Source organism: Anas platyrhynchos, chromosome Z (assembly GCF_047663525.1).
Source record: "Anas platyrhynchos isolate ZD024472 breed Pekin duck chromosome Z, IASCAAS_PekinDuck_T2T, whole genome shotgun sequence".
Lineage (NCBI taxonomy): Eukaryota > Metazoa > Chordata > Aves > Anseriformes > Anatidae > Anas > Anas platyrhynchos.
Genome location: NC_092621.1, coordinates 73,952,087 through 73,974,962, shown reverse-complemented (window position 1 = coordinate 73,974,962; position 22,876 = coordinate 73,952,087). Strand labels below are relative to the sequence as shown.

General features: G+C 40.1%; 1 protein-coding gene across 41 annotated transcripts in view; it reads right to left on the bottom strand.

The window, feature by feature from the left end:
- The window catches only part of ELAVL2 (ELAV like RNA binding protein 2), a 91,541-nt gene that overhangs the window by 44,570 nt on the left and 24,095 nt on the right, over positions 1-22,876 (bottom strand). For 12 of the 41 annotated variants that reach the window (XM_072031244.1, XM_072031240.1, XM_072031238.1 and 9 more), the window contains 2 exons: positions 6,398-6,488; positions 3,698-3,938 (listed from right to left, as the gene is read on the bottom strand). In XM_072031244.1, coding sequence (XP_071887345.1) covers positions 3,698-3,938; positions 6,398-6,469 — 313 coding nt within the window. In that variant the 5' untranslated portion in view covers positions 6,470-6,488. Of the gene's footprint in view, positions 1-3,697; positions 3,939-6,372; positions 6,489-22,876 lie in introns of all 41 variants that reach the window. The other 29 variants (XM_072031235.1, XM_072031236.1, XM_072031237.1 and 26 more) reach the window with 4 other exon arrangements.

Here is a 22,876-nt window from a genome sequence, read left to right as displayed (position 1 = left end):
CCTGTAATGGAGCTGTCTTACAGGCTCGGCAAAAAGCTGTTAGTTCCAAGCATTTCATACGTGAAGTTTCACTTCCAGAGTGGCCAGAAGACTCATCTGATTCTGAGGTTAGACAGTCAGTGACAGACCAAAGTTTTGCCCCATATGAATTCTCACTTGCAGTTTGGTCTGTGTGAAAACTTATTTCAAATTCTATGCTCTCACGAACTCCTCTTCAATTAAAGAGTATTTGGCACAAGAATTAACAAGGTAATTCTGAAACTTATCTCAAGTTTCCTCTTCATCTCTGATCTGAACTGTAGAAAAAGGAAAATTTGTTCTCCAAACACTCCATATAAAACCTGAAGATAAATGAGAACAGGCATGAAACTAGTGTTCTCAACCCTGTATCCACTAATACAAGGTAATCTTGCTCCAGGCCGCTTAAATCAGACATATGGCTCCCAGTGCAGTTATAACATCAGATACCTCATTTCTCATTTATACTAAAACCTTACGGAACAAGACTGAGGCAATGTTTTTGCTAGTAGCCAAACAAATGCTTCAAAGCTGAGGAACTGCTATGATAAATGCAAACACCATCTCTTTCTCCAAAGAGTTCCAAACCTGGAGCTGTCATCAACTAAAGAGTGTAATTTCAATTCAGGATCCTTCTCAGGCACCACTTTGTGCTAAACAGGAGGCATCAGACCTTCAGACAAGGTCTGCAATTAAGTTTTCCTCCATTCTATTCCCAGGCAAAGTGTCTATCTGACACTAAGTAACAGCAACGTGAACTTCCAGCATATAAAACATCAGAACCATCACGTAAGGATATGGGTAATTTGCACATTCATCAGTAAGACCTTGAGGATCACTTCTGTGTGCTTGCAGCACTCTTAATTGGGACAAGAATATAATCCCTAAACATCTTTAGGAGGGGATGCTAAATAAGAGAACTCAGGTCTACAAGACAGGTAAACAGCTTGAATAGCCATCCTACAAACAGATGAAGTAACAGTTTTATCTTTTAACTCCTGGAACAGAAGGCCAGAAAACAGTTAAGTAAAGGGGCTTTATTTTAAAGCACTGAAGTCATGCCCTACAGAAAAGATAGGCTTGTTTTCTGCATCAACCAGCCTTCAGCTGAAGGCTGCAATGCATGGCATCAGCCCAGCCTAGTTTCTTTGGCATCCCCAAGCACTTCTGGTGTTCCTCACAATTACAGGAACAGATTACTGTAAGGTTTGGTAGCAAAGTCAACCCAAAAGGTCTAAAAGCAGTGGTTTCAGTAGCCAAAGCTACTGAATACTGTGCTGGAGCATGGAATCTCAGATTTTACCCTTTTGCTACCTAATGTCTCAGAGCAAGACATCTGGAGTGCTGGTCACTATAATCCACAGGGAGGTAAAACAACCTTCACTCAAAGGCACAAAAAGCAGGCTACTCAGTAAGAAAGAAACAGTGTTGGGCTTTGAGCAACCTCTTAGCTTGACCTATTTTGTGCCACTGCATGGTCCCTATGGAAAGAGTAAATTGTCAACAAATGTTATCTGAAATGAATAGTCAGAAAAGTACAGTCTAGTGAATTCACCAAGACAGATGGATCCACTCTGGCAGTCTTTTAAAAGTCATCCTTTTCAGGAAGGATTACCGAGTTTGGGGGAGATTTGCTTTCAAATTAACAAATATAAACTGTATGTAGTATAGTCACTTGAAAAGACAACCTCATTCTTACAGTCTCAGAATCAGAAATACAGCATCATGTCTCTAGGCCTGAGCCTATTTATTTCTCCTTCTCTTTAGGTATCTTATATAGTAGAAACTAAAGCAAGCCATAGATCTAACTGATACTATACAGAGCTGAACTGCAGGAGGCTCAAGAAAGTAAGGCTTGAGAATCCATGTTGTGACACAGAATTGTAGTTAGCTAAAATATGGGTAAGAACAGGAGCCAAAACCTACAACCATGAGTAACCAATGCCAAGAACATCCCCTTAGGTGTAATCAGTCATCCTCACATCACACACAAGTAAAACTCACTGCCACAAGCACTGCCTATAGAGTGCAGAGAATGATTACAAAAAAACATTCTCAAAAAGCAAACGGAACTATTCAGAAGCAACACAAGTGTCATATCAATATTTTCCACTTATTGCATGCTAGCAGACCTTTGGTATGAGCACTGGCAATAAAAGTATTTTGAGATATTCAAAGGTGATGCCTGTGGCTAAAGTCAGTCTCACTGCTGCCTCTTTATCAGGCTAGACAAATTTAAGAGAAAACCCTAATGCAGCCCCATCTGCTCACCCTTGGCAGATGCAGTTGAAAAAAAACACTGGAAAAACTCCCCTCAGTTTTTTGTTGCTGGATTCCTGCTTAAACATCACCCTTACACATAGTAGCACCTGCACCAACATAGGAAAAGCTGTTAGAACTTTTCTGCCATGATAGTACAGAAAATACGTTATCAGGACAAGAGAAAAAAGCATGTACTGCATGCCAGAGAAGTTTGATGTTGGTGCCAGAACTGCCTGAAGGTTTTTAGGCCTCAGCCTCCACTATTCATGTATGCCTCTGGGGAACATCTCTCCAACACATCCAAGGCATCAAGATCAATATGTGTAGTAAGGGCTGAAGCCTCCCATACAAACTGTATCAGGCTAAAGCTTGTCTCTTCTCATGTCCAACTATTGCAGCCCTAAGAACACAGTCACAAGGAAGTTTATTTATTAAAATGACCATGTTCTGCACTACTTTTCAGTGGTAAAGTATTGGCTTCCATCCCTTAAGCCATGGAGAATATGTAGCCTCCAAGAGTAGTTTGAAACACAAGCTAACCAGTACATTCAACAGCTGCAGCCGAGAACTTAAGATATGCTCTCTAAAGCTAGGTATTTGGCAACTTAAAAAAAAAAGGCAGGCAATAGAGTTCCAAGTCAATATTTCTGAATAAAAATAATGAAATGTCAACATAAACTGTACCATGTTTTTTAGTCTGACAGAGCTCAGAGTTGACAAATGGAAACGAGACGAACTGAACCTTGCCAATCATCCTTTCATTTGGCTTTTAGAGTGCAGGCATCCATCTGGTAGCTCTTTCAAAGTTAAACAACTGGTCTAAATACATGCGCTCTATGCACCAGCTGTTGCTAAAATAGAGTGCTAACAGAAAACATCACTCTGCAGGCTCATACTTCCACTCTGACAGCACAAATCAATTCAAGTGTGCATCCTAAAGAAACGCAGAAGTGCTGCAATGCAAAATCTGCTTTACCCACAAAGCTAAATAAAATTAGTCCACCCTTCTTCACAAGGTACCAGATTAACTCCCTGAATCCTATAAAAAAAAATAAGTTTTGTATTAGCCAGGCTAACGAAGTCACAGCTTCACTGGAGTTCAATAAAATCTTAAGTGAGCCTTGTATAGTTAACTGCTTTTCTGTATCTAAATCTTTTCAACGACTCAAAAGCTCAGAGGAATTAAGCATCCTGATCGCATTTACAGCACCCATACACAGAACTGGATGAAATATAAGTATACAACTTTTTGGCGTGGAATCTAGACAATGACTGACAAAAGTTCCTTCTGACTAGCAACATCTGCAGTGGTTTCTTCTGAGTTTATCCCATAGTTTAAGAGAATTGCAAAGCCACCGTGTGACAGCTCAGATGCCAGGAAAGTGAAAAGATGCAGAAAATCCCCAAATGCACATACCTGTTATTTTGTCCCTGACAAGCTTGCAGGACTCGATCTCACCAATGCTGCCAAACAGACTCTTCAGCTCCTCTTGCGTCATGTTCTGTGGAAGGTAGTTGACTATTAAATTGGTCTTGCTGTCTTCTGTGTGTCCAGAATCAACTGGTGATGAGCAATTGTTTATGGTGGTTGAACCATGGGCTGTGTTATTGCAAGTTGGTCCATTAGACAGCTGTGTTTCCATGGCAGCGATTACCTGCTAAAAATATAGAAAGCAAGAAACATCAAAATTCATAATTCACCCTCTGTTATGGAGAGTCCAGATTAGAATCTAAAAGAATTGTCACTGTGCACAAGTGGTATTGCCAGGGCCAGATAGTGCTTCTACATGCAAAAACAATACTGAATGATTTTTTTAACTGTTAATCAAGGAAACATTTTAAAAACTTACAAGCAAATCAAGTCATCACTAAAATCTTCTATGGCTTATTTCAGTGAAATCAAGAGCCATAACTCAGTTTCTATCCTCCCCCACATCCTCTTCGCTCAGGGCATCACAGCCTTTCTAGTATAGAAATTACCAAGCACAATTGGACTGTTGCAATGGTAATCAGTACTATTAACTTAAGTGACAACTGAAATGTGAAGTGCAGTTTTTCAAGTATTTGCCTTTTTTGGTTATTTTCAAGACAGGTGGGCGTTAATTGTATTTTGACCCTGTCTCTGATAGTACTGGAAAGCAAGAATAGTAATTTAAAAAGAGATGTTTAGAGATGTAAATGGATGTGCTGGGATGGGAAACAAACTCTTCCTTGATAACCTCTAGGTCAACCTTCTGCTACCACAGGCTGGCAATCAGTTTCTAAATGTTTTTTATTTGATTAAACTGCCAATTTCTGTTAATCACCTCCTCCTACCTCTGCACCCTGAAAACTGTTAAATTTGATTCTTTAATTCACTCTGTTAGACAAAAGAAGTGAGCGATCACTATCCCAGAAACTCCTGTGTTTCACCCAAAAGTAACTGACTGTATGATTTGCAAACGTAGCAGCAATCATCTGTGGAGAAGAGTCAGTACTTGCCCACACATTACCCAGATGTTCAAAGGCTCTCTGCCATCACTGGCAGCCAATGAATGCTAACAGCTGTTAAACAGTGTTTTTTTTAATGGCAGTCTAACATGCAAGGCTTGGGTAGCCTACGCTGTAGGAGACCAGCTGTATAGAACAAACCTCACCAGAAAATTCTATGTATGTTAGCCACTAACAGATCATTTACTCCAGAAGCAAGACTCATCAAGAAGTTTAAATAAAAATCCAGTAATCACTGAAATCCAACCTCATACTATGATTTCTAGAACGAGATCTGACTTCTAGAAGGAGATCTCAAGCAAGAAAGCCTGCTACAAAACCACAGGAATCATCAGGCTGGAAAAGACCCCTGGGGGTTATCTGTCCTTACTTCCCTATTCAAAGCAGCATATTCAATCACTACATACATGAACAAGTGATTCGGCCAACTGTACTCAGTGAGTTCACATCTGAATTTCCTAAATACATGTAAAGGAGGTTACAGCATCTGAAATGAGGTCAGACATTCCTGGGAAGACACTTCCATGTTTTGTATACAGAAGTATTTTCCAAGAGGTTACTTCAGCACAAAGCAAGAAAAGGAAGATGTATGTATTAAGTGTTTTATACAAAAATGTGATCTGTTTTTTTTCTGAGGAGCCACCACTGGGTCACCAACATTTTCACTCCCTTGTGACAAACTTCAAGGGGACAACCTGCTCCTGGCACTGTGAGGAAACACGTCTGCTGAAAAGATGGGAAAATAGATTATCCCAATTAAGATAAATTACTCTTTAGAATACCAGTGTATCTGGCAGAGCTGGTAGCCACAAAAGCTGTGCTCTGACTGAAGCTCTGTACAATTGATTTTTTCCCCCCCCCTTTATCAAATTTTAAGTCTGCATTGACCAAAATTAGAAGGATTTAGCAAGGACAGACAATCCTCACTTAATTGCACATTTATTTTCATGTTCAGGTGGCAAGAATCCTATCTTAAGCCAACATTCAAGTGAACAGCTGCAGTAGCCTGTGTGTGCTGAAATTACAGCATTTCCCAGCTATAGAACCATCTGCTCTGGATAAAGCGATACTAATATGTTTTACAAATAATGCATACTCCATTGATAGGTTGAATACAACTGTTCATAAGACACATGCCACGTCTTCAGCAGTTACTAAATATTTTCTACCCTGAAAGATAGTTTGAGATAAATTTACAGTTTAAAAACAATTTCTTAGAATAAGACTTATAAATATACTTTAAAAAATAGTAATCAAATACACAGTATACAGGTTTTTTAAAGTTACTGCAATTTAGTATTCAGACCATACCAAAACAATTTTAGTGCAATGCTACTCTTCAGTTATCCACTGGGTATTTTGAATTATCACTAAAATCTAATTGACATTGGAAGAAAGGCAAGCTCTGCAGTATAATTTCTACAGGAGATCACCATATAATAGAAAAGCTGTCATGGTACACTAGTGTGCTCTAGGCCCTGACAGAGTAGGGACACAACCTGCAGCCTGTAACGAAACAGAAGAGAGTTAGTGTTCCAAATGGGAGATTAGAGTTTGGTATGGCCTCAGCACTATTAACATGTAAAAAAAAAAGTAGCCTACATAATTTAATAAAAATCCCACAGACCCCAGTCCAAGGCTCTGCTGCCCACGAACCACTTCTAAGCAGAGAAGCCACATCACACAGTCTGACTGCCATGTTAGTTTGGAGTTGCCGTCTGCAAATATGGACACAAAAAGTACTGTATGTTAGATTAGCAAGATAACGCAACAAATCAGTTTGTACAAATTTACAGTAATTGCATTTATATTCCCAGCACATCCACGCAGTGGGGCTTAATTGAATTTGAGGCAATTCCAATCTAATCTTTCCAAATTTAGTTCCAAAATTATTAGGATGCTTATTTTTAAGAGATAATTTAAAAGATAGCAAAATCTATTACACCTCTGCATCTACCCTGAGAACTACCGCAAGAACCACACCATACCTAAAAGGACTATACCGCAGCATTTTTTTTATTTTTTTTAAATCCTCAAGATGGAAAGAAGAGGAAAGAGGAAATGCAGTAAATCAATTTTCCATTAGCATGTAAGATGACCATGCACCACTGAAAAATAGCTCACCTGAAATGCTTTTCCCATCCCACAAACAGAAGAAACTACTTTGCAAGGATCAAGTCCATTACTAAAATCCTAGATTAAAAATTTAGTAAGTTAAAATTTTGCAGAGAAGGCCTTTAGAAAGTTTCCTTGCAACAGCCTATTTAAGAGTACCAGTGGACGTGCAAGTGGCAGCGGAGTCAAGGATATCTCAAGGAGAAGTGGGGAAACATATCAGTGAGGTAGTTCTTCATAATGGCATTTTCATGTCCAAGCACATTGTTGTAGTTTGCCTTTTTTTTTTTTAAAAAAAAAAAAAAGAGGATTGTTGCAAACCCAGTTAGATTTGAACTGTACAGTGCTAAGAGGATAACAAAAAAGCTAATGGGCCATTTGCAGCTGATTACAACTAGTCCAGATGTTAAATATAACCACAACACTGGCAAGAACAGGAAGACTGTTGCCACAGTTCGAGACTGGTATAAATCCAAGAAACTTCTTGCCTCTGGTTAGCAGATGAGAGATCTAAACAGTGAATTTAACTTGATTAAAAAACTCAGATTTTGGAAGATTGCTGCAGCCAGGGTTTATTAACACATTTCTCAGAACAGCCGCTGCCATTTCGAACAGTGTAAGTTTGTCGTCATCGCAGCTTGCTACCAAAGCCTGTCTTTAGGTTAAACGGCTTGACATCAGGACTTCGTTCCTAATTTAGGTTGATATCAAGACCTTCAATCTCATCTTCTCATGCAAAACACTGAGGCTTTGGTATGAGCTGCAAGCCATTCTCTATGGTCTGAAACCAGAAACAATTCCAACAACTTCTGAAGCACATCACTGTACACAGGCAACCATGCTTGACAAAACTCTTACTATTGGAAAAAAAAATCTCAAGTGACTTCTGCTAAGTCCAGACAAGTTTTATTAAGGAAGCTGCATTAAAATATCAGTCTGATATTTTAATATCAGGGACTGCTTTCCTACAGACTGTAGAGATGTGTGTAAGATGCTTGTGTCTCTGTGCCTCCCAGCAAGCCTGCATGACCTAGGCAGAGTATTTTCACCCTGCAGGCCATGGGCTGCAGACAGAAAGCTCCTCCAGAAGATCTTACCTGGGTGAACTTACACTGCACTCACCAGAGACTGCAGTGAGCCCACAGAACATCCCAGCACTTCCCCAAAAAACCCCTCTCGCTTGAAGCACTTTGTTTCCATAACACTCCTGTCTTCACTGAAGTGCTCCACAGGACACAGCAATGTACCCCTCTAACTACCACCATCACATCTCAAAGAACAAGTCCCATTCCACCAATCCTTTCACCGCTTTTTTTACTTTTTAAATTACGTATTTTTTATATCTAATATGGAAAAAGAGTTCTTACCCTTTACTTCATACTTCCACTTGACATGAAAATTATGTGATATAGCTAATTATGCCAAAAAACAAGACTTTATAAAAAGCTATTTCCAACCTAGCACTGCACTTTACGATTAAAGTTGTAGCATTCTGACAAAATCTGAACTGTGAATAATTCCCAAGAAAGCTAAAACATTGACCTACTGGAAAATCATTGGTATTGTGGAAAGACCAAAACAGTTTGACAGTGTTAGGCTTGTAGAGAGAATGCTCTTCAGATTACTGCAATAGCTCAGCAATCACTGCATTCAAACCTGAGAAAGTCTGTAACCTCAGGAAACAAGACTTTGTTGAAGAAATCCAAGATGACCTTGCAGTGAAGTTGGAACAGGAATTTTGCTATGTCTGTGGTCCCCAGAAGAGGAACCAACATTGCTGAGTTTGGAAAACAGTTACTGGTTCCCTTTGTTAACATACAGCATACTGGAGCCATCTATCTTTGAATAAATCTGCTTTTAATTTATGAAGCCAGTTACAATTTTAAATCTAAGCAGCCTTAAAAGCTGTCCGTGGTATTATTAACAGAATCCTGGTTTCTAATTAGGTCCAGTTCAAGTGAGTCATGAAAACAGTTTGCATGGCAAAGGTGTTTTTTGTTTTTTTTTTTAAAGACCAAACATCAGGAATTAAAAAGCCATATGCTTCAAAGTGATTAGTCCTGCTTCCCATAGAACAGTTACAATTATGTCAATGGGAGCGCTTTAGAAAATAAAGCAAAGCTAGCAAGACAAAGACCAGCAATATAATATTTAGTGGGCTGCTACTCATTTTCCCTGAAAAATAGGTATTTTGGTATGCAGCATCGTTTCAGTATTTCCAGGATTCAGCCTCAGCTACCATTTCCTGCTGGGCGTGAGCATTTGAACAGCTGATGAGGTGACAAAACCAAAGCATTCAGGCTCCTGTTATCACTCCAGATACACTGGAGAGAGAAGCATTTAGGGCTTTTGGCTGGAGACCCTCTCCTACCTGTTTGTATTCAGATCTTTTCACCTCCTCTCACTGAGGGGGAAAAACATTTCACATGCATTTTATATTAACTTCTGTATAGAAGTTAATTCCGCTTAGACACATCAAAATCACTGCACAGATGCCTCCACTGATTATGCTGTATACTTCTAAATGATATTACTACATAAAGGTGATTACAGATAAACAGATGTCATAATACATAATACTTAAAAGGATTTTGCTTTCATAATGCCGAGTGGCAGAATGAGCAAAGCCCATAGATAAGAACAATGTCCTTTATGCCTTCCAAATACAAAGGTCTGAAAGTCTACACCAGAATTTTAGTCTCAGCTTGTAATAAAGTTGTCTTTTTAAAAAATCTTTGGTCTCCTTTACAACGGTTTTACTCCACCTACTTCAACACACAACAGTAATGACAGTTATTTAGCAAGCCTAAGTGGTTTGTCTGCAAGGAATATTGCTCAAAACCTTAAACAAAAAGGAAAAAAAATCATTATTTGAGGGCTTAGTGAAAGTCAATAAGCCCTGACATTATCAGACAAGCTGAATTTTACTTTAAAAACAGAACTCAAAATTGTACTTCCAAAAATATTTAATTGCACTGTTATTTGTACATTGAAGAACTGAAAATATTAGTACTTCCTCTTAACTGCTTTTTATCTTTACTGGAGTATTAATTTGACAAGTTTTTTTTGAGTACTCAAATATCCTTTATGAGGCTGCATGAAGACTCATCATTCATTCACGGACACTCAAAAAAGCTGTATAAGGAGAGACAATGCAGGCTGCTGAATTCAGCATACACCAAGAGCTATCGCATAGGCTGCTAGAACATCCCAAACTTCATGGATAAAGGCACATGCAGGCCAGAGGGCAGCTCTTCAGGCAACAACCTTGCTTTTCAGAACAAGACACCACCAATGCTTTCAAGTTTCCCCGCAGGAAGGGTAGTTATCAAGGAGAGCTTGATAATTTCTCTGATGTCCAGAAGTAACAGCACAGACTGTGCTTGGCGAGTCTGCACAGGCAGGCTAAACAATCCTAACTTTGTCTGCGGTTTAACTTATCTTAAAACACCACAGACCAGCGTTTCTCCATTAGCAACCCTTCCCACTCACACGTCTGTTTACTTCTGTGTTATTTCTTCCATTATACTATTAAAAAATTTGTAGCACAAACAAGATCGGTGAACTACTCCAACAGAATACTCACTCAGCACAAGAGAAAACAGCCGGTAGAGAACCTTCTGATTTATGCATGTTACCAAGAACTTTTGATACAATATTAATCAAAGCCCCCAGAAACTCAAAGAAAACTTGGAATTAGCTTCTGATAATAAGGCACTCTCAAAGTTTTCAAAGTAATTTAAGTTATTAATGTAAACATGGGCAACTGTAAGACCAGAAAGGAGAGTAGTCACTACGTAACAATAAAAAACTAACCATGTACCCTCTCTACGATGACTGGATTTGAAGAGAAACCTTTCCACATTGGCTCTGGTACACACAGCTGAAAAAGTAGCACTGCTGAACACTTCTACACCTTGGCCTGAGCAAGAGCAAGGTGAGAAGGTGATCAAAGATCCAGGATGGATATAAAAAAGGCATATGATATATAAACAAGAGGATTTTAATTCATCTTTCTGACTGGTGCTGACGAAACTCATCTGCAGAAGCTTTTGGCAGCAGCAAAGCAGCAGCTGGATAGGTTTGCCCATTCCAGGTAGGCAATGAGAAAGCAAGTGAACAATTCTGGATGGTTGAACAAGACACTGCCATCAACACAGGCACAAAGTCTGCTACCAGGAAACAGGGTGGCAGCTCTGGTAACAGCACTAAAACGACATAAAAAGAAAGGTAAAGTCATCCATTGAAGGTAAAAGATTATGGGGATCGCTAAAAACGTATACCTGAACTAGAGGAGTGTCTCCACATGTGAAGCAATACTTTTGGAAAGTCAGTAATCTGTATAACCCCAAGAACCTACCAGCTGCTCTAAACAATGTCACCACATTAATGCAGTTACTGCATGAAGGAAGAAGCCAGAACAACAGATTTGTAAGCAGCTCTAAAAAAGCAGCACAAGTACAACAAAGTGAACACACTGCTTGAGGAGAGGCTGATCTGGAGACCACACAAGAGCTCTGCCTGACTGCAGTTATCAATCAACTGCTGTGGAAGAGGTGTGCAGCACAGAAATACCTAAGAAGTCACACTAGAAATATCAGCACTAACGCTTTTCTCTAACACCTGTACTCTGTTTAGTGATCAGTTCAAGCGAGACTGATGAAGTAAAACTATGCATTCCTAATTATTCAGGTCAATCTGGAGACACAGCCACTTCTAACAACAGAACTATTTATTCCCAAAGCAAGAAAGCCTCAACATTAGCTGACATGCAGGATGAAAGAGCCCAACATATAACTGTACTTTTCACTGCTCTTTCCTTTAAAGAAAGTTCAGGCCAACCGAGGACAAACAGTTACATTTATTAGATTCAGAACCTTAGCTAAATGTCAAGTTGGTTTTGTCTGAGCAAAACCAATATTGTGGATGTGAGCCTAAGTTCCACCAAAATTATCAACAGATTACACAGGACGGACATTCAGTCCTGGAACAGACCAGAAATCTCCAACAAGCTGGGAAGAGTATCAGGCTTGATCAATGCTTTAAATAATACTTAAGCAGAGGATACACTCAGACCTTTCAACTGTACACCATCACCCACAATATCGTGCTAACTACAGAGGTGATTTTGCTCTTGCTCATTTAGCCATTGGCCCATGCTGTCTCAGTCTCATGTGCTGCTCCCAGCCTCTAGCAAAGCACTGAGGCAAAGCAATCCTGTCACATGCACATGCATTCAAAGTAAGATTAAGTTAAACTCAGTAAGTTTAAGTAAGTTAAAACTCAAGCAGTCTCTTACTGCAGACACGTCCCTTCAGCCTTACACAAATATCTGCAGTGCTCTTGAGCCTGCTGTGAGTAGAAAAAGAGAAACCCAAGACTCAGTGGGGCCAAATAAGACAACATGGGCTCTTCAAGGACATAGATAACATCACCCTGATATCCTGAAGGGTTTTCAAAGTCATCATCCGGTTTTAGACAAACAGTTCCACTGCTCCACCTGAACTGGCTGGGATGCCCAATACAGTTTCTGAGCATTTACTTTACCCTTTGGTTTGGGCTATGAAACACTCACTTCAGTTCAAAGTTCATGCCCCACTGGCAATCCCAATAGCTGAGGTTTCACCCAAAAAAGCTACTTAGTTTTACCAATAGCCATGAAAAAGCAACGGTGGCTCAGGAAACAGTCAAATTGACAAGAAAGTAAAAAACCTGGCGAAGAGCTTCTTTTCTGACAAGGAAGTCATGCACCTATATGGAGTGGCAGATGGCCCTCAAGTAACCTCCCATTCCTCTCCCTGAAGGAGATTGTGGCAGAAGGTTTTGTCCCTCACCCTTCCCATCTCCAGCAGTGCAAGAGGGCCAGGAAGCATTAGGGAAACTCCTGCACCCCTTCGCTTTTTCACAACAGCAGGCTGGGCCAGCAGCAGAAAGCATGAGCACTAGGATGCTTCTGTCAGCTTTGATTAGCAGGGACTTGACAGAGCCATGATACTGCCCCCACCTCTCGGCTCTGAAACTGGTACCGAGCACATGTTGGCAGCGTGGAGATGCATTCACACCAAAATGAAGCAGGCACCTTTACACACACACAGAAGCAAGTTACTTTTGTCCACAAAAACCTCAGGATGGCTAGGATAATGGCTTAAATTGAAACTAAAAGGTGACGCTGCAGGAAGTGTAGCTTTGCTGACTTCTGACTCCTAGACTGAAAATTTCAAGAGGCTGAACAAAAAACATTTCCTCCTTCAGAACCATAACATGGGAGAAGCAAGTTAAGGAATAAAGACTGTCCTGTCTAAACCTGAAAGCTAAAAATGCCAGGTTTTCTCCTTTAAAATTCACCCTAAAGGTGAAAGGAAAGGAAAACCAGCCTTGCTTTGTGCTTTGCTGCTACACCCCTACACAAGGGCTAACCACTTCAATGCATTTCTTTTAGCTGCTGCATTTTTTTTTTTTTAATATTAAATCCCTGGTTTTCCTCAGTGGTAGAAGACCTAAAAATAGAGATATGGCACAATTTGACTAGAGCTGTACAATTCCCCCAGATCGTGTGGTTGTATTCTACTCTCCACACCCCCTCCAAATGGGCATGGGGACACAATCAAAGCAAAAGGGACACTGCTCAAACCAAAACTTTTAAGAAAAACTTTAAGAACAACAAGCTTAAACACAGCTGTGACACCCACTCCACCCTGCCTGCTCCACCAGGAGTAGGGAATCACTGCAGTCCCATGAATGCAGCACTTCTATGGTAGCAGATGAAGAAAATTTCATTTCTTAATCCAGATATATCAAGTAATGAATAATGCAACACAGATATAACATGACAGATCCATATGCTGCACTGTGATGACTTATGCACAATTTTTTTTATTTGTATAATCCAACTAAATGCAGAGAGATAGTAATTTTCCTATTTTAAAATAATCTTGCACTTTGCGAGTATGATTTCTGCGCTGACTCAAGTCTGCAGATTTGACCTCCAAGGATGTGAATTGCTATGTAAACAGAAATTCAAAAACAGAAGCGCAGTCAAGATGCCAGAACCCTTTGTTAAGTCTAAGAATTAGATAAATCATCGTTAATACAGATATTATCTTATTCTGACCAGAAAATATTACATTTCTGGGGCCATGTGGCTTCCACACACTTCAGCTCTTTCTCTTAACCTTTTGCTCATTGAGTCATATCTAATTTATCTTCCATCTCTAGTGTTTTCCAGTACTTCAATTTCCATGAAACTAAATGGTACAAAACTGACTGAAGATGCCCTTGCTCCTTATAGGCTAACCTGCATGTTGCTTTTTTATTCTTATGCTGCATGATTTCATGCAGCCCCTTAGATGCTATATTCAAGCTTATTAGAACTTCCATCTGATATAGTTATGCAATAGACATTTCTCTTATCTATGTCCAACCCACTAAAAATTCTATATACAAATTATGAAATCTACAAATAACTGCAAATTCTAGGTTAGTTCATTTTCTAACGAGTTTTGGAAGGCTGACTTAGATGTATTAGGAAATTTATCTGTATAAAAATCCAGAAGCAATACCCCATTTCATAGTAACATTAATTATACACCTAAATCAGTAACTAAAGAAACAGTCATCGTGGACATGCAACACTGCTGATCTCCCAAGTATGCTTAAAGGTATCCTTCCCAATTCATGCCATTCTCCTGCACACATCTTCAAACTTTAGTATTGAAGGAAAAGCAAAAGAATTGATCAAAAAAGTTGGTGAGAAGTACAGGACACCATGAAAGCAAGAGCAAGGTCAATCTAACAGTGCACAGCCCTGAATTCCTATACTTTCCTGCCTTTGTGAATGCACATCAAGTGCTATGAAGTTCTCTATGCCCCATCAAAAAACCCTCTGTAACAACACATTCTACAGGATAAAAATGAGCCTGGCCGGAGAAATGAGACATAAAACAGACTTACCTTAGGAACACCAACGGGTGGAAGGTATAATGCTAACACGATCTGACCTTGTTTCTTGCAAGGGATAACCTACATGTTTTTACTTGGTATTTCACTGAAGCCATGCACTGACTCTGAGGCATGGGTGAGCAGCTGCTTTCACCCAGCACTCATGTTTGAAATGAGGAAGTTAAGACCTTGTTTATCTCTACCACCTTTGATTGCAGACCTTTCACACACCACATTATTTGCAACAGCACCCAAAGACTGATTTTTCTCAAGTGCTGAGTACCTCAAATCCCACGGTGGACTTATGGTGTTACGTTCTTCTGACATAGAGACAGGAACCTGAATTTGGAAGCTTTGCTCTTTGTTTCATACTGAAGTACTTTCAAAGTAGCATCAAGTCCACTTCCACAGGGTGATCATACCTCAGGGAAGATATGGGGCCAGAGGAACTGAACACCTTGAAAAGCAAGGGCATCACTAAGTTACTAGTAATGACTGTTTTGAAATAGCATGTGTCTTCCCTCCTAGCACTTATACCTTGCAAAAAGATGTCACTGGTTTATACTGAATTTCTAGGTGGTGCCTACAGATAAACCTCACCATCACTAAGTCAAGAATGTGTTTTACTACAGCAGGAAAAAAAAAAAATCATGGAAACTAAGCACTGGAGACTTGCTTACAGCAGACCAAAGGAGTCATGGAAGAGTCTTAACAAAAGCTATTGTCAGTATTAAAGGTCTGGCAGATATCAGATGTGGGTCCTCATACTGTCCTGTATGATCACACCTTCCATGACGCAGGAGTCTCAAAACAGCTTAAAAAGGCATTTACACTACAGGAGAAAACACAGATCCCAGTTTCAAAACAGTGCCATCCAGATTGTGTTAGAACAGATTCTTCAATAAATTGCAGTAAGTAGCAGCTCCAAGTTGAAAAAGGCTGTTTCATTAGGTATCAGCATGGTGTAGCTCAAAAAGAAGGCACGTCTGGAAGAAAACCCTTCTATTCCACACTTTAAGATCTGCTGCCTATGTTTTAAGTGTGAGTTTTTAGAAGGATAGCATAACTAACACAGACAAAACAAAACAAAAAACAGACAAAATATTATCATTCGCATTTGGAAGTGAACTTAAATACTCTGAGGTCAGGATGGACAAAATCTGAAAGGAGTCAGCCAACACAAAGTGTTGTATTGTCTCGCTGCCAGAAAGCCAGGATTTTTCATTTTCACACTGAATATAAGTAGCTACTTCTAGGAAAGCATTTTTCTTTGAAGTAGTTCCAGTAAATTTTGACTCTTTGATACTGAATGATACTATCTTGCACCTATTTCATAACATACAGACCAGCATCTTTAGATCCCAAAGCCCCAATATCAGTAACCCACACATCTGTCTGAAAGATCAAAACTGTATGTCACTGTCCCATTAAGTAGGCAGAACATTAAAGAACAGTAGCAGGATTAAGTTATTTTTAAGCTAATACTGAAGTCAAACAGAAAGGTCATTTCTTTCTTTCACTCTGCAGGAATGTCACACAATTCTGTATTACACCTTTCAGTCAACACTGAACCTTCAGCCTTCCAAAGTTCACTCTTTGCTTTGTGACGTTTTGGGGTGAAAAAACAGTAGAAAAAGATCAACTATGCTTACTAGCAACAGCAGTAAGGAAAAGGGAATTTAAAGCTCTTTTATTGTAAATCCTATTTAAATACTGTATACCACATGCAGGTACTACAAGTTACCTTTAAGTCAGCTCTGCAAGGCAGCAGTTGGACTCAAAGACCTGCAAATGTATAGTGTTAATGCAAAAGTTTTACACCTGTTTTACTCCAAGGAGAGAGCACACCCAAGGAAGGACAAGACTGCCTAGGGTTAGCAGTAGCTCCATCTGCAGCTGTAAGGCAGTCAATTCACTGAGAAAAAATATTAACAGGACAGTGGTTTGAGAGTCATGACAGCAGGTCATTTAACCATACTAAAGCTATGGAGCCTGTTATTGCAAAGACTTAAGAAAGCCAATGCAGGGTAAGGCTGGAAAAGTTAAAGGCACAAACCAAGAAAGAAGTACTAACAAAGTCACTTTAAAGAAAATCCATGCCATCGAGACATACACACACAAAAGGAAGATGAAAACAGGACACCGTGCAAGCAGAACATGAAAAGCAGCACCCTGACACTGAAGACCTTTCATCAAGCATCACTTGACTAATGACCAAAAAAGCTTGCAGTACAAAAATGATTTCTAACTTGCAAAAAGTAGACCAGTAACTGCTGTCTTCTGCTGTCCCACACATACCACAAGCTGCCAACAGAAAAATACCAAATAAGTTACACGTACTAGTACAAACTTGCATGACACAAGATGTAGTAAGTTTAGATTTTGCCTTCTTCACAGTCCAAAGAAGCATGCAACTGCTCTTTAAGGATTATACTGTTTGCATACAAACAGTTTACTGGAGAATGGACTCAGCATATGTAATTATCAAATTCTCTTACTTCTTTCTGCAGTTTGTGAAGTGGCAAGTTCCTAAAGCACAAAAACAGCTAAATTTAGTATAGTCTGTCAGGAATATTGTTTTAGTGACAATTATTCAGAAGTAAATTCTCAGTAAGTTGCTAAAAGCTTAAACAACTGTAACAGAAGCTTGGAACAAACACAAGTCAAGAATTAAGATTAAAACGTTACATTTTTCACTGGTTTAAGAAAAGGATCTTTTTTTTTTCACATTTTTGTTTTTAACTGAAATCTAGAGCAGTAGAAAAGAAGATCAAAAACAGAATGCCACCATATCAACCCCTTACTAAGTTCCAAGGAAACTTCCTTTCCTCCTAGATCTGCAGACAATGACAGCAGCTCTCAAATCTGTATGAGGATTTTATCTAGCTGATGAAATAGCTAAAAATGTTTAGGTACAGAAAGTGCTCAAACACAAAGTTTCTCAAGTAGCAGAGACTGTCCTCACAAAAAAGACATTCCATATGGTAGCTATTTTTAGCCTGTTAAGTATCAGAGGTTAGAGAAATCACATGGGTGTCTCCAAACTACCAGCTCCTCAGCTGATTTTTATCCTTTGCATAAAGGAAAGGCAAGTTGGGATCATTTTTAGAACTAACAGGGCTCAGATGCAAAAACTGTACTTCTCCTTCAAAGTACATTCAGCTTCCATAGCTTGCAAGGCATCCTTGCAAGTACCCAACTCAAAGGAAAAAGCAAGCCTGAACCTTTTGACAAGAATACTTGGAGCATCCAAAGCAGATCAGCTGAGTCGTATTTAGGCTGGTTCTAATTTACTGCAGTTGTATCTAATGAACCACAAAAAGCTTACCACAATGCAGGCAACACAGCCCAGAGATCATGAGCTGAACACTCTCCAGTTACCAGCTGGCTGTCCTCAGCATCAGGTACTAAACCATCTCTGCAGTGTAGCTAAGAATGCAAGGGCAGCAAGACAACACTGCCATGCTTGTTTATCTCTTGTATACATCACCACAGGAGTATCGGATGGGGTACACTGCCTGGTATGTTCACTGCTGCTGCAGAGCATGTCTATCCCTCGGTCCCACAAGTACTGATCTGCTTCATGCAATGAAAAACAGCAGTCCTCTGTCCCATGAGGGTAACTTATACAGAGACTTCAACACAGGGATTTGTCATCAGCCACACTGGAATCAGGTGAAGCTGCCTGCAGGACTACCATGATTATCTTTCCAACAGGAGATTATGGACAATCTGAAAGTAACAGTCTTGATGCAACTTTGAGAAGTGCTGGTTAAGAACCCAGTAATCTACAGGAAAATCATTTAGGGATTCCCACACAGAACTGTGTACAAGTCTTAAAAGAACATGAGTGTACAGTACACTCTAAATCTGTGACTAAGCTCAAGACTAAGCTTAGATTGTAGACTAAGATGATTTATTCTTGACATCTGCATTCCCTGTTTTGAAGTAGCATTTAAGGCATGGAACAATTCACAGATCCACTCTGAGGAGACATGAAAAGAAGGGGGGAGGCAAAAAAAGCATTTTGTTCCAGGAAGCCTAACAACAAACCCCTTGTTGTTTGTGCTACAGAATGCTTCAAGCTTTTCACTTAATTGCATACTTCCTTTGACTGATGAAGTCAGTATCCTTAAGTAAACCCTTCAGAAGAAAGTCAAGTAAGCCGAAGATGAGGTAGATCAACCACACCAAGCTGTAACACATCAGCAGCAGCACCTTCAGTCCTTCAGCTGAAGAGACAACAATGTACTTCAGAAGCAGGCTGACTAACAAAAGCACTACAGCCTAAAATTAGAAAGACTATTTCCCCTAACATTGTTCTTTAACTTCCATTCCCTTTTGATTTCCACAAAGCAAAAAAAAAAAAAATCTATGTTCTATTCAACAAGAACATCAAAAATATCATCAAAAATCTGAGTTCTGTGGGCAGTTTTGGGCACAGTACAAGAAGGATGTAAAACCATTAGTGAGCATCCCCTGGAGGTCAACTAAGATGCTGAAAAGTCTTGAGGGCAAGACTTATGAGGAGCAGCTGAGGTCCCTTGGTTTGCTCAGCCCAGAGCAGAGCAGGCTGAGGGGAGGCCTGATGGCGGCCTGCAGCTCCCTCATGAGGGGAGCGGAGGGGCAGGTGCTGAGCTCTGCTCTCTGGGGACAGCGACAGGACCCGAGGGGACGGCATGGAGCTGGGACAGGGGAGGGTCAGGCTGGGGGTTAGGGAAAGGTTCTGCACCCAGAGGGTGATCGGGCACTGGGACAGGCTCCCCAGGGCAATGGTCATGGCACCAAGCTGCCGGAGATCAAGAATCATTTGGACAGTGCTGTCATACATCTGGGTCAGATTTGTGTGTTGTCGTGTGTGGAAACAGGGGTTGGACTCAATGATCCCTTCCAACTCAGGATATTCTACAATGCTATCATGGCCTGTTTGGTGAAATGTCTTCTCATAGCTACGCTACAGCAAAGAGCATTTCCACACACACACAGGTCCCAGGTTCCCAGAGCCATCAAAAACATTGCTGTCTGAGAAACCATCCTTGAACAGCAAAGCAGAAACTACTATAAAATGATAGAGAGGAAAAAGCCACCCTTAGTTCCAATATTTAAAAAAAACAGTAAATGGTGCAGTCTCCCAGCTGTCACGCCAGTCTGTTACATTCTAATTTGCTTATGCAAAGTACAAATTGTTATATTTTTCTACCAAATCCACTATGGTAAGAGGATTAGCTACAGAGACTAACATTATTAGGAAGACTCTTCTCTGAAGCACTGAGAAGAGGTATGACTCTGGGGGTGGAGTTCTGCAGTTCCTGAAGACAGGTGGCAGAGAAGAAGCAGCATGAATCTTTCAACAGACCTCAGAAAGGAGTAAGCAGCAGAAGTGATTCAGCTGGCTGAGAGAGCCCACTCGACAAGCAAGTGGGAAAAAGTGGCATCAACTCTTTTGCAAGTGTATTACAACGGCATTACTTGACCCAGAACAAATTGCAACCATGTAAACTGACCTAGCAGATTCTGCTCACCCCTGGCTGATCTGCTCCTGGGAATCCTTGCTTCTTCTGGTTTTCAATTAAGCCTTTGCAAGTGATTCAGCAGCACATGATCACAGCAGCATATTATGGAATAAAATGCTCTTTGCCTACCACCTCCATAAGACGAACTCCTTCACCCCACAAAGCTGCAATCCCTAACACTGGTGCTCTGCAAGACTGTAGAGAAGTAACAGAGCATGGGTCAAGTTCCCAGGGAGAATTAATTCAGCACTTGCACAGGTGTTTCCTAAATTTGCCACCCAAGTGCTGGTGGATATACAAACAGTTTCCTGCCAATGCAAAAAGGTAGAATAAGAACAGGTTATTCTGCCACATGAGCAAAGTGTGCTGTGGCTCAAAAAAAAAAAAAAACCACCACCAGAATATACAATTTATTCAGTTAGATCTTGTATGAAAACCACATTTTCCTAACTAAAAAAGCAGGTGCCCCTCATTTTTCTAAACTATACTGGAAACTCCGTACTCTGCCCTGTATTCATCACATTTACAAGTAGAAGCTTCAAAGGGAAAACAGAAGATATCCCAAGTCAAAACTGACGTACTGATTTGGTTTAGAGTTTTACATGATAATGTCAAAATGCCGCCAGTGAGCTCAAGGACTCTGAGAGCACTCAATTACAATCTTCTACTTCCAGGATTTGTGTATTTGAATATTTCATTTACCTTTTTTTTTTTTTTTTTTTATCAGTTATCAATCTTTACAGCCTCCTGAGATGTGTCTGAACAGCTTCTAGGAAATGGCTTTTAGAAACACAATAGTACTACTGGCAGTCCTGGGAGGACCGTCGTATCACCGCTCCCAGATAAAGCATGCTTCCACCCAGTCACAAAATTCTACACCAATTTTACACAACACTACTCCTCCAGTTAGAGGGCTTTGTGGGACTTCCTAAACTTACCATAGTAACTTTATCTTGTTACTAATATTAAGCATTGGGAATGCTTAATTCCAATGTCCATCAAATGTATAGTCACCTGCAAAAAGCAGAATTAAACAACCAAACCAAATGCATTAAGTGAATTTGAATAATTAGAGAAGGGTTTACAATAAGGCTCCAAACAAAATCCTCTAAGGGAAAACTGAAGACCAAAGAAGACCTGCAAGCCTCGTTTTGCCAACACCAACCACCATGTTTCAACTTCTGCAACTGCTCCAGCAATAACATCTCTTGTTTCCTAAAGGTTTTCCGAAGTTGAAGTTCAGTTCTGTAAAGCACTATATACACTATTCTTATAATACCTGCTCTAAGAGCTGGACTATTTTCTGTTCCAATGCACTCACGAAGAACCAAAACTCTGAAAGACCTAAATCAAGAGAAAGCAAACGACACTGCCAATGATATACTTACAAATTATTCCCTTAAAACATGATCAGAATACAGAGATACCTGATTTCAGCTGATGCAAGCCCTAAATACTATTACCCATGAGATCATGTTTGAATTTGTAAAGACCCTCACTCAACATCTTATTTCATTCCACCTCTGAAAAGCTGTAATAGCGCTTCATCACTGATGCCACACAAAGGATCCATTTGTACCTGAGGGCACTGTGCTAAATCTCACAGCTTCGCAACAACCCCTAACATCTTTATGAGCAGTAAACAAAGACAAACGATGAAAAAAACACAAAACAACGCTATGGTTAACTAGTGCTCAGAGCACAATCAGATGGAGCACCCAACAGCCCTACAGTTCCCTCTTCAGGAATTGTTGGTTTGAGAAAACAAGTTACACCTGCACTTCTAACCCCACCCCAAAGGCAGCTTTCTTCACACCTGAAGTTGTGTAACAGAAGCCCAAGCCATGCAGCATTTGCACAGAAATGAGAAGTCCCAAGTCTGACAGTGATAAACAGCAGCCATTCTGGGGCATCAGAAGTTACTGACAATTACGACAGTCATTGGTTTGTCTCAAATCTAATTAGTGTTCAAGGCAAACCACTTGCATCCTGGCACTGCCCCAATAAACCTGTGCAACAGGGGGCTGTTTTTTAAAGCAGTCTTCTCTTAATCTTTCATGTACCAGTACCAGCTATGCCACCCAACTCTAGTAGGGAAATGATCAGGTAAGACCCTTCTAAAAGCTTCCTTGTGCTTGCTTTCAGGAAAATCACACTTTAAAAAACACTTGCTTTCATTAGGAGATGACTGACATTTATAAACAACCAAGCCCAGTCCCTACCTTTATTCTGACTTTTAAGGTAAGTGTTTTAAGATTACCTGCTTCTTCCTAAATTTCATGAACTCAACAACAAGTTTTGACTTAACCAGCACGCCATGTGCCATAACTGGCTTCTGAATAGAAACTATGTCAAAGCAGAAATGAAAGTGTGCCAGGCTATACCAGCATATTTCACCAGGCCTCGCTTTTCTGAAAATACCACCCCACCCAAGCCCTTTTACCAAATCAGTTTTTAGAGTGCCCCCACTGCCATTTACATTTGTTTATGCTGAATCTCTTTCAATACATTAACTCACTGAGTTAAACCCTTACCTTCCT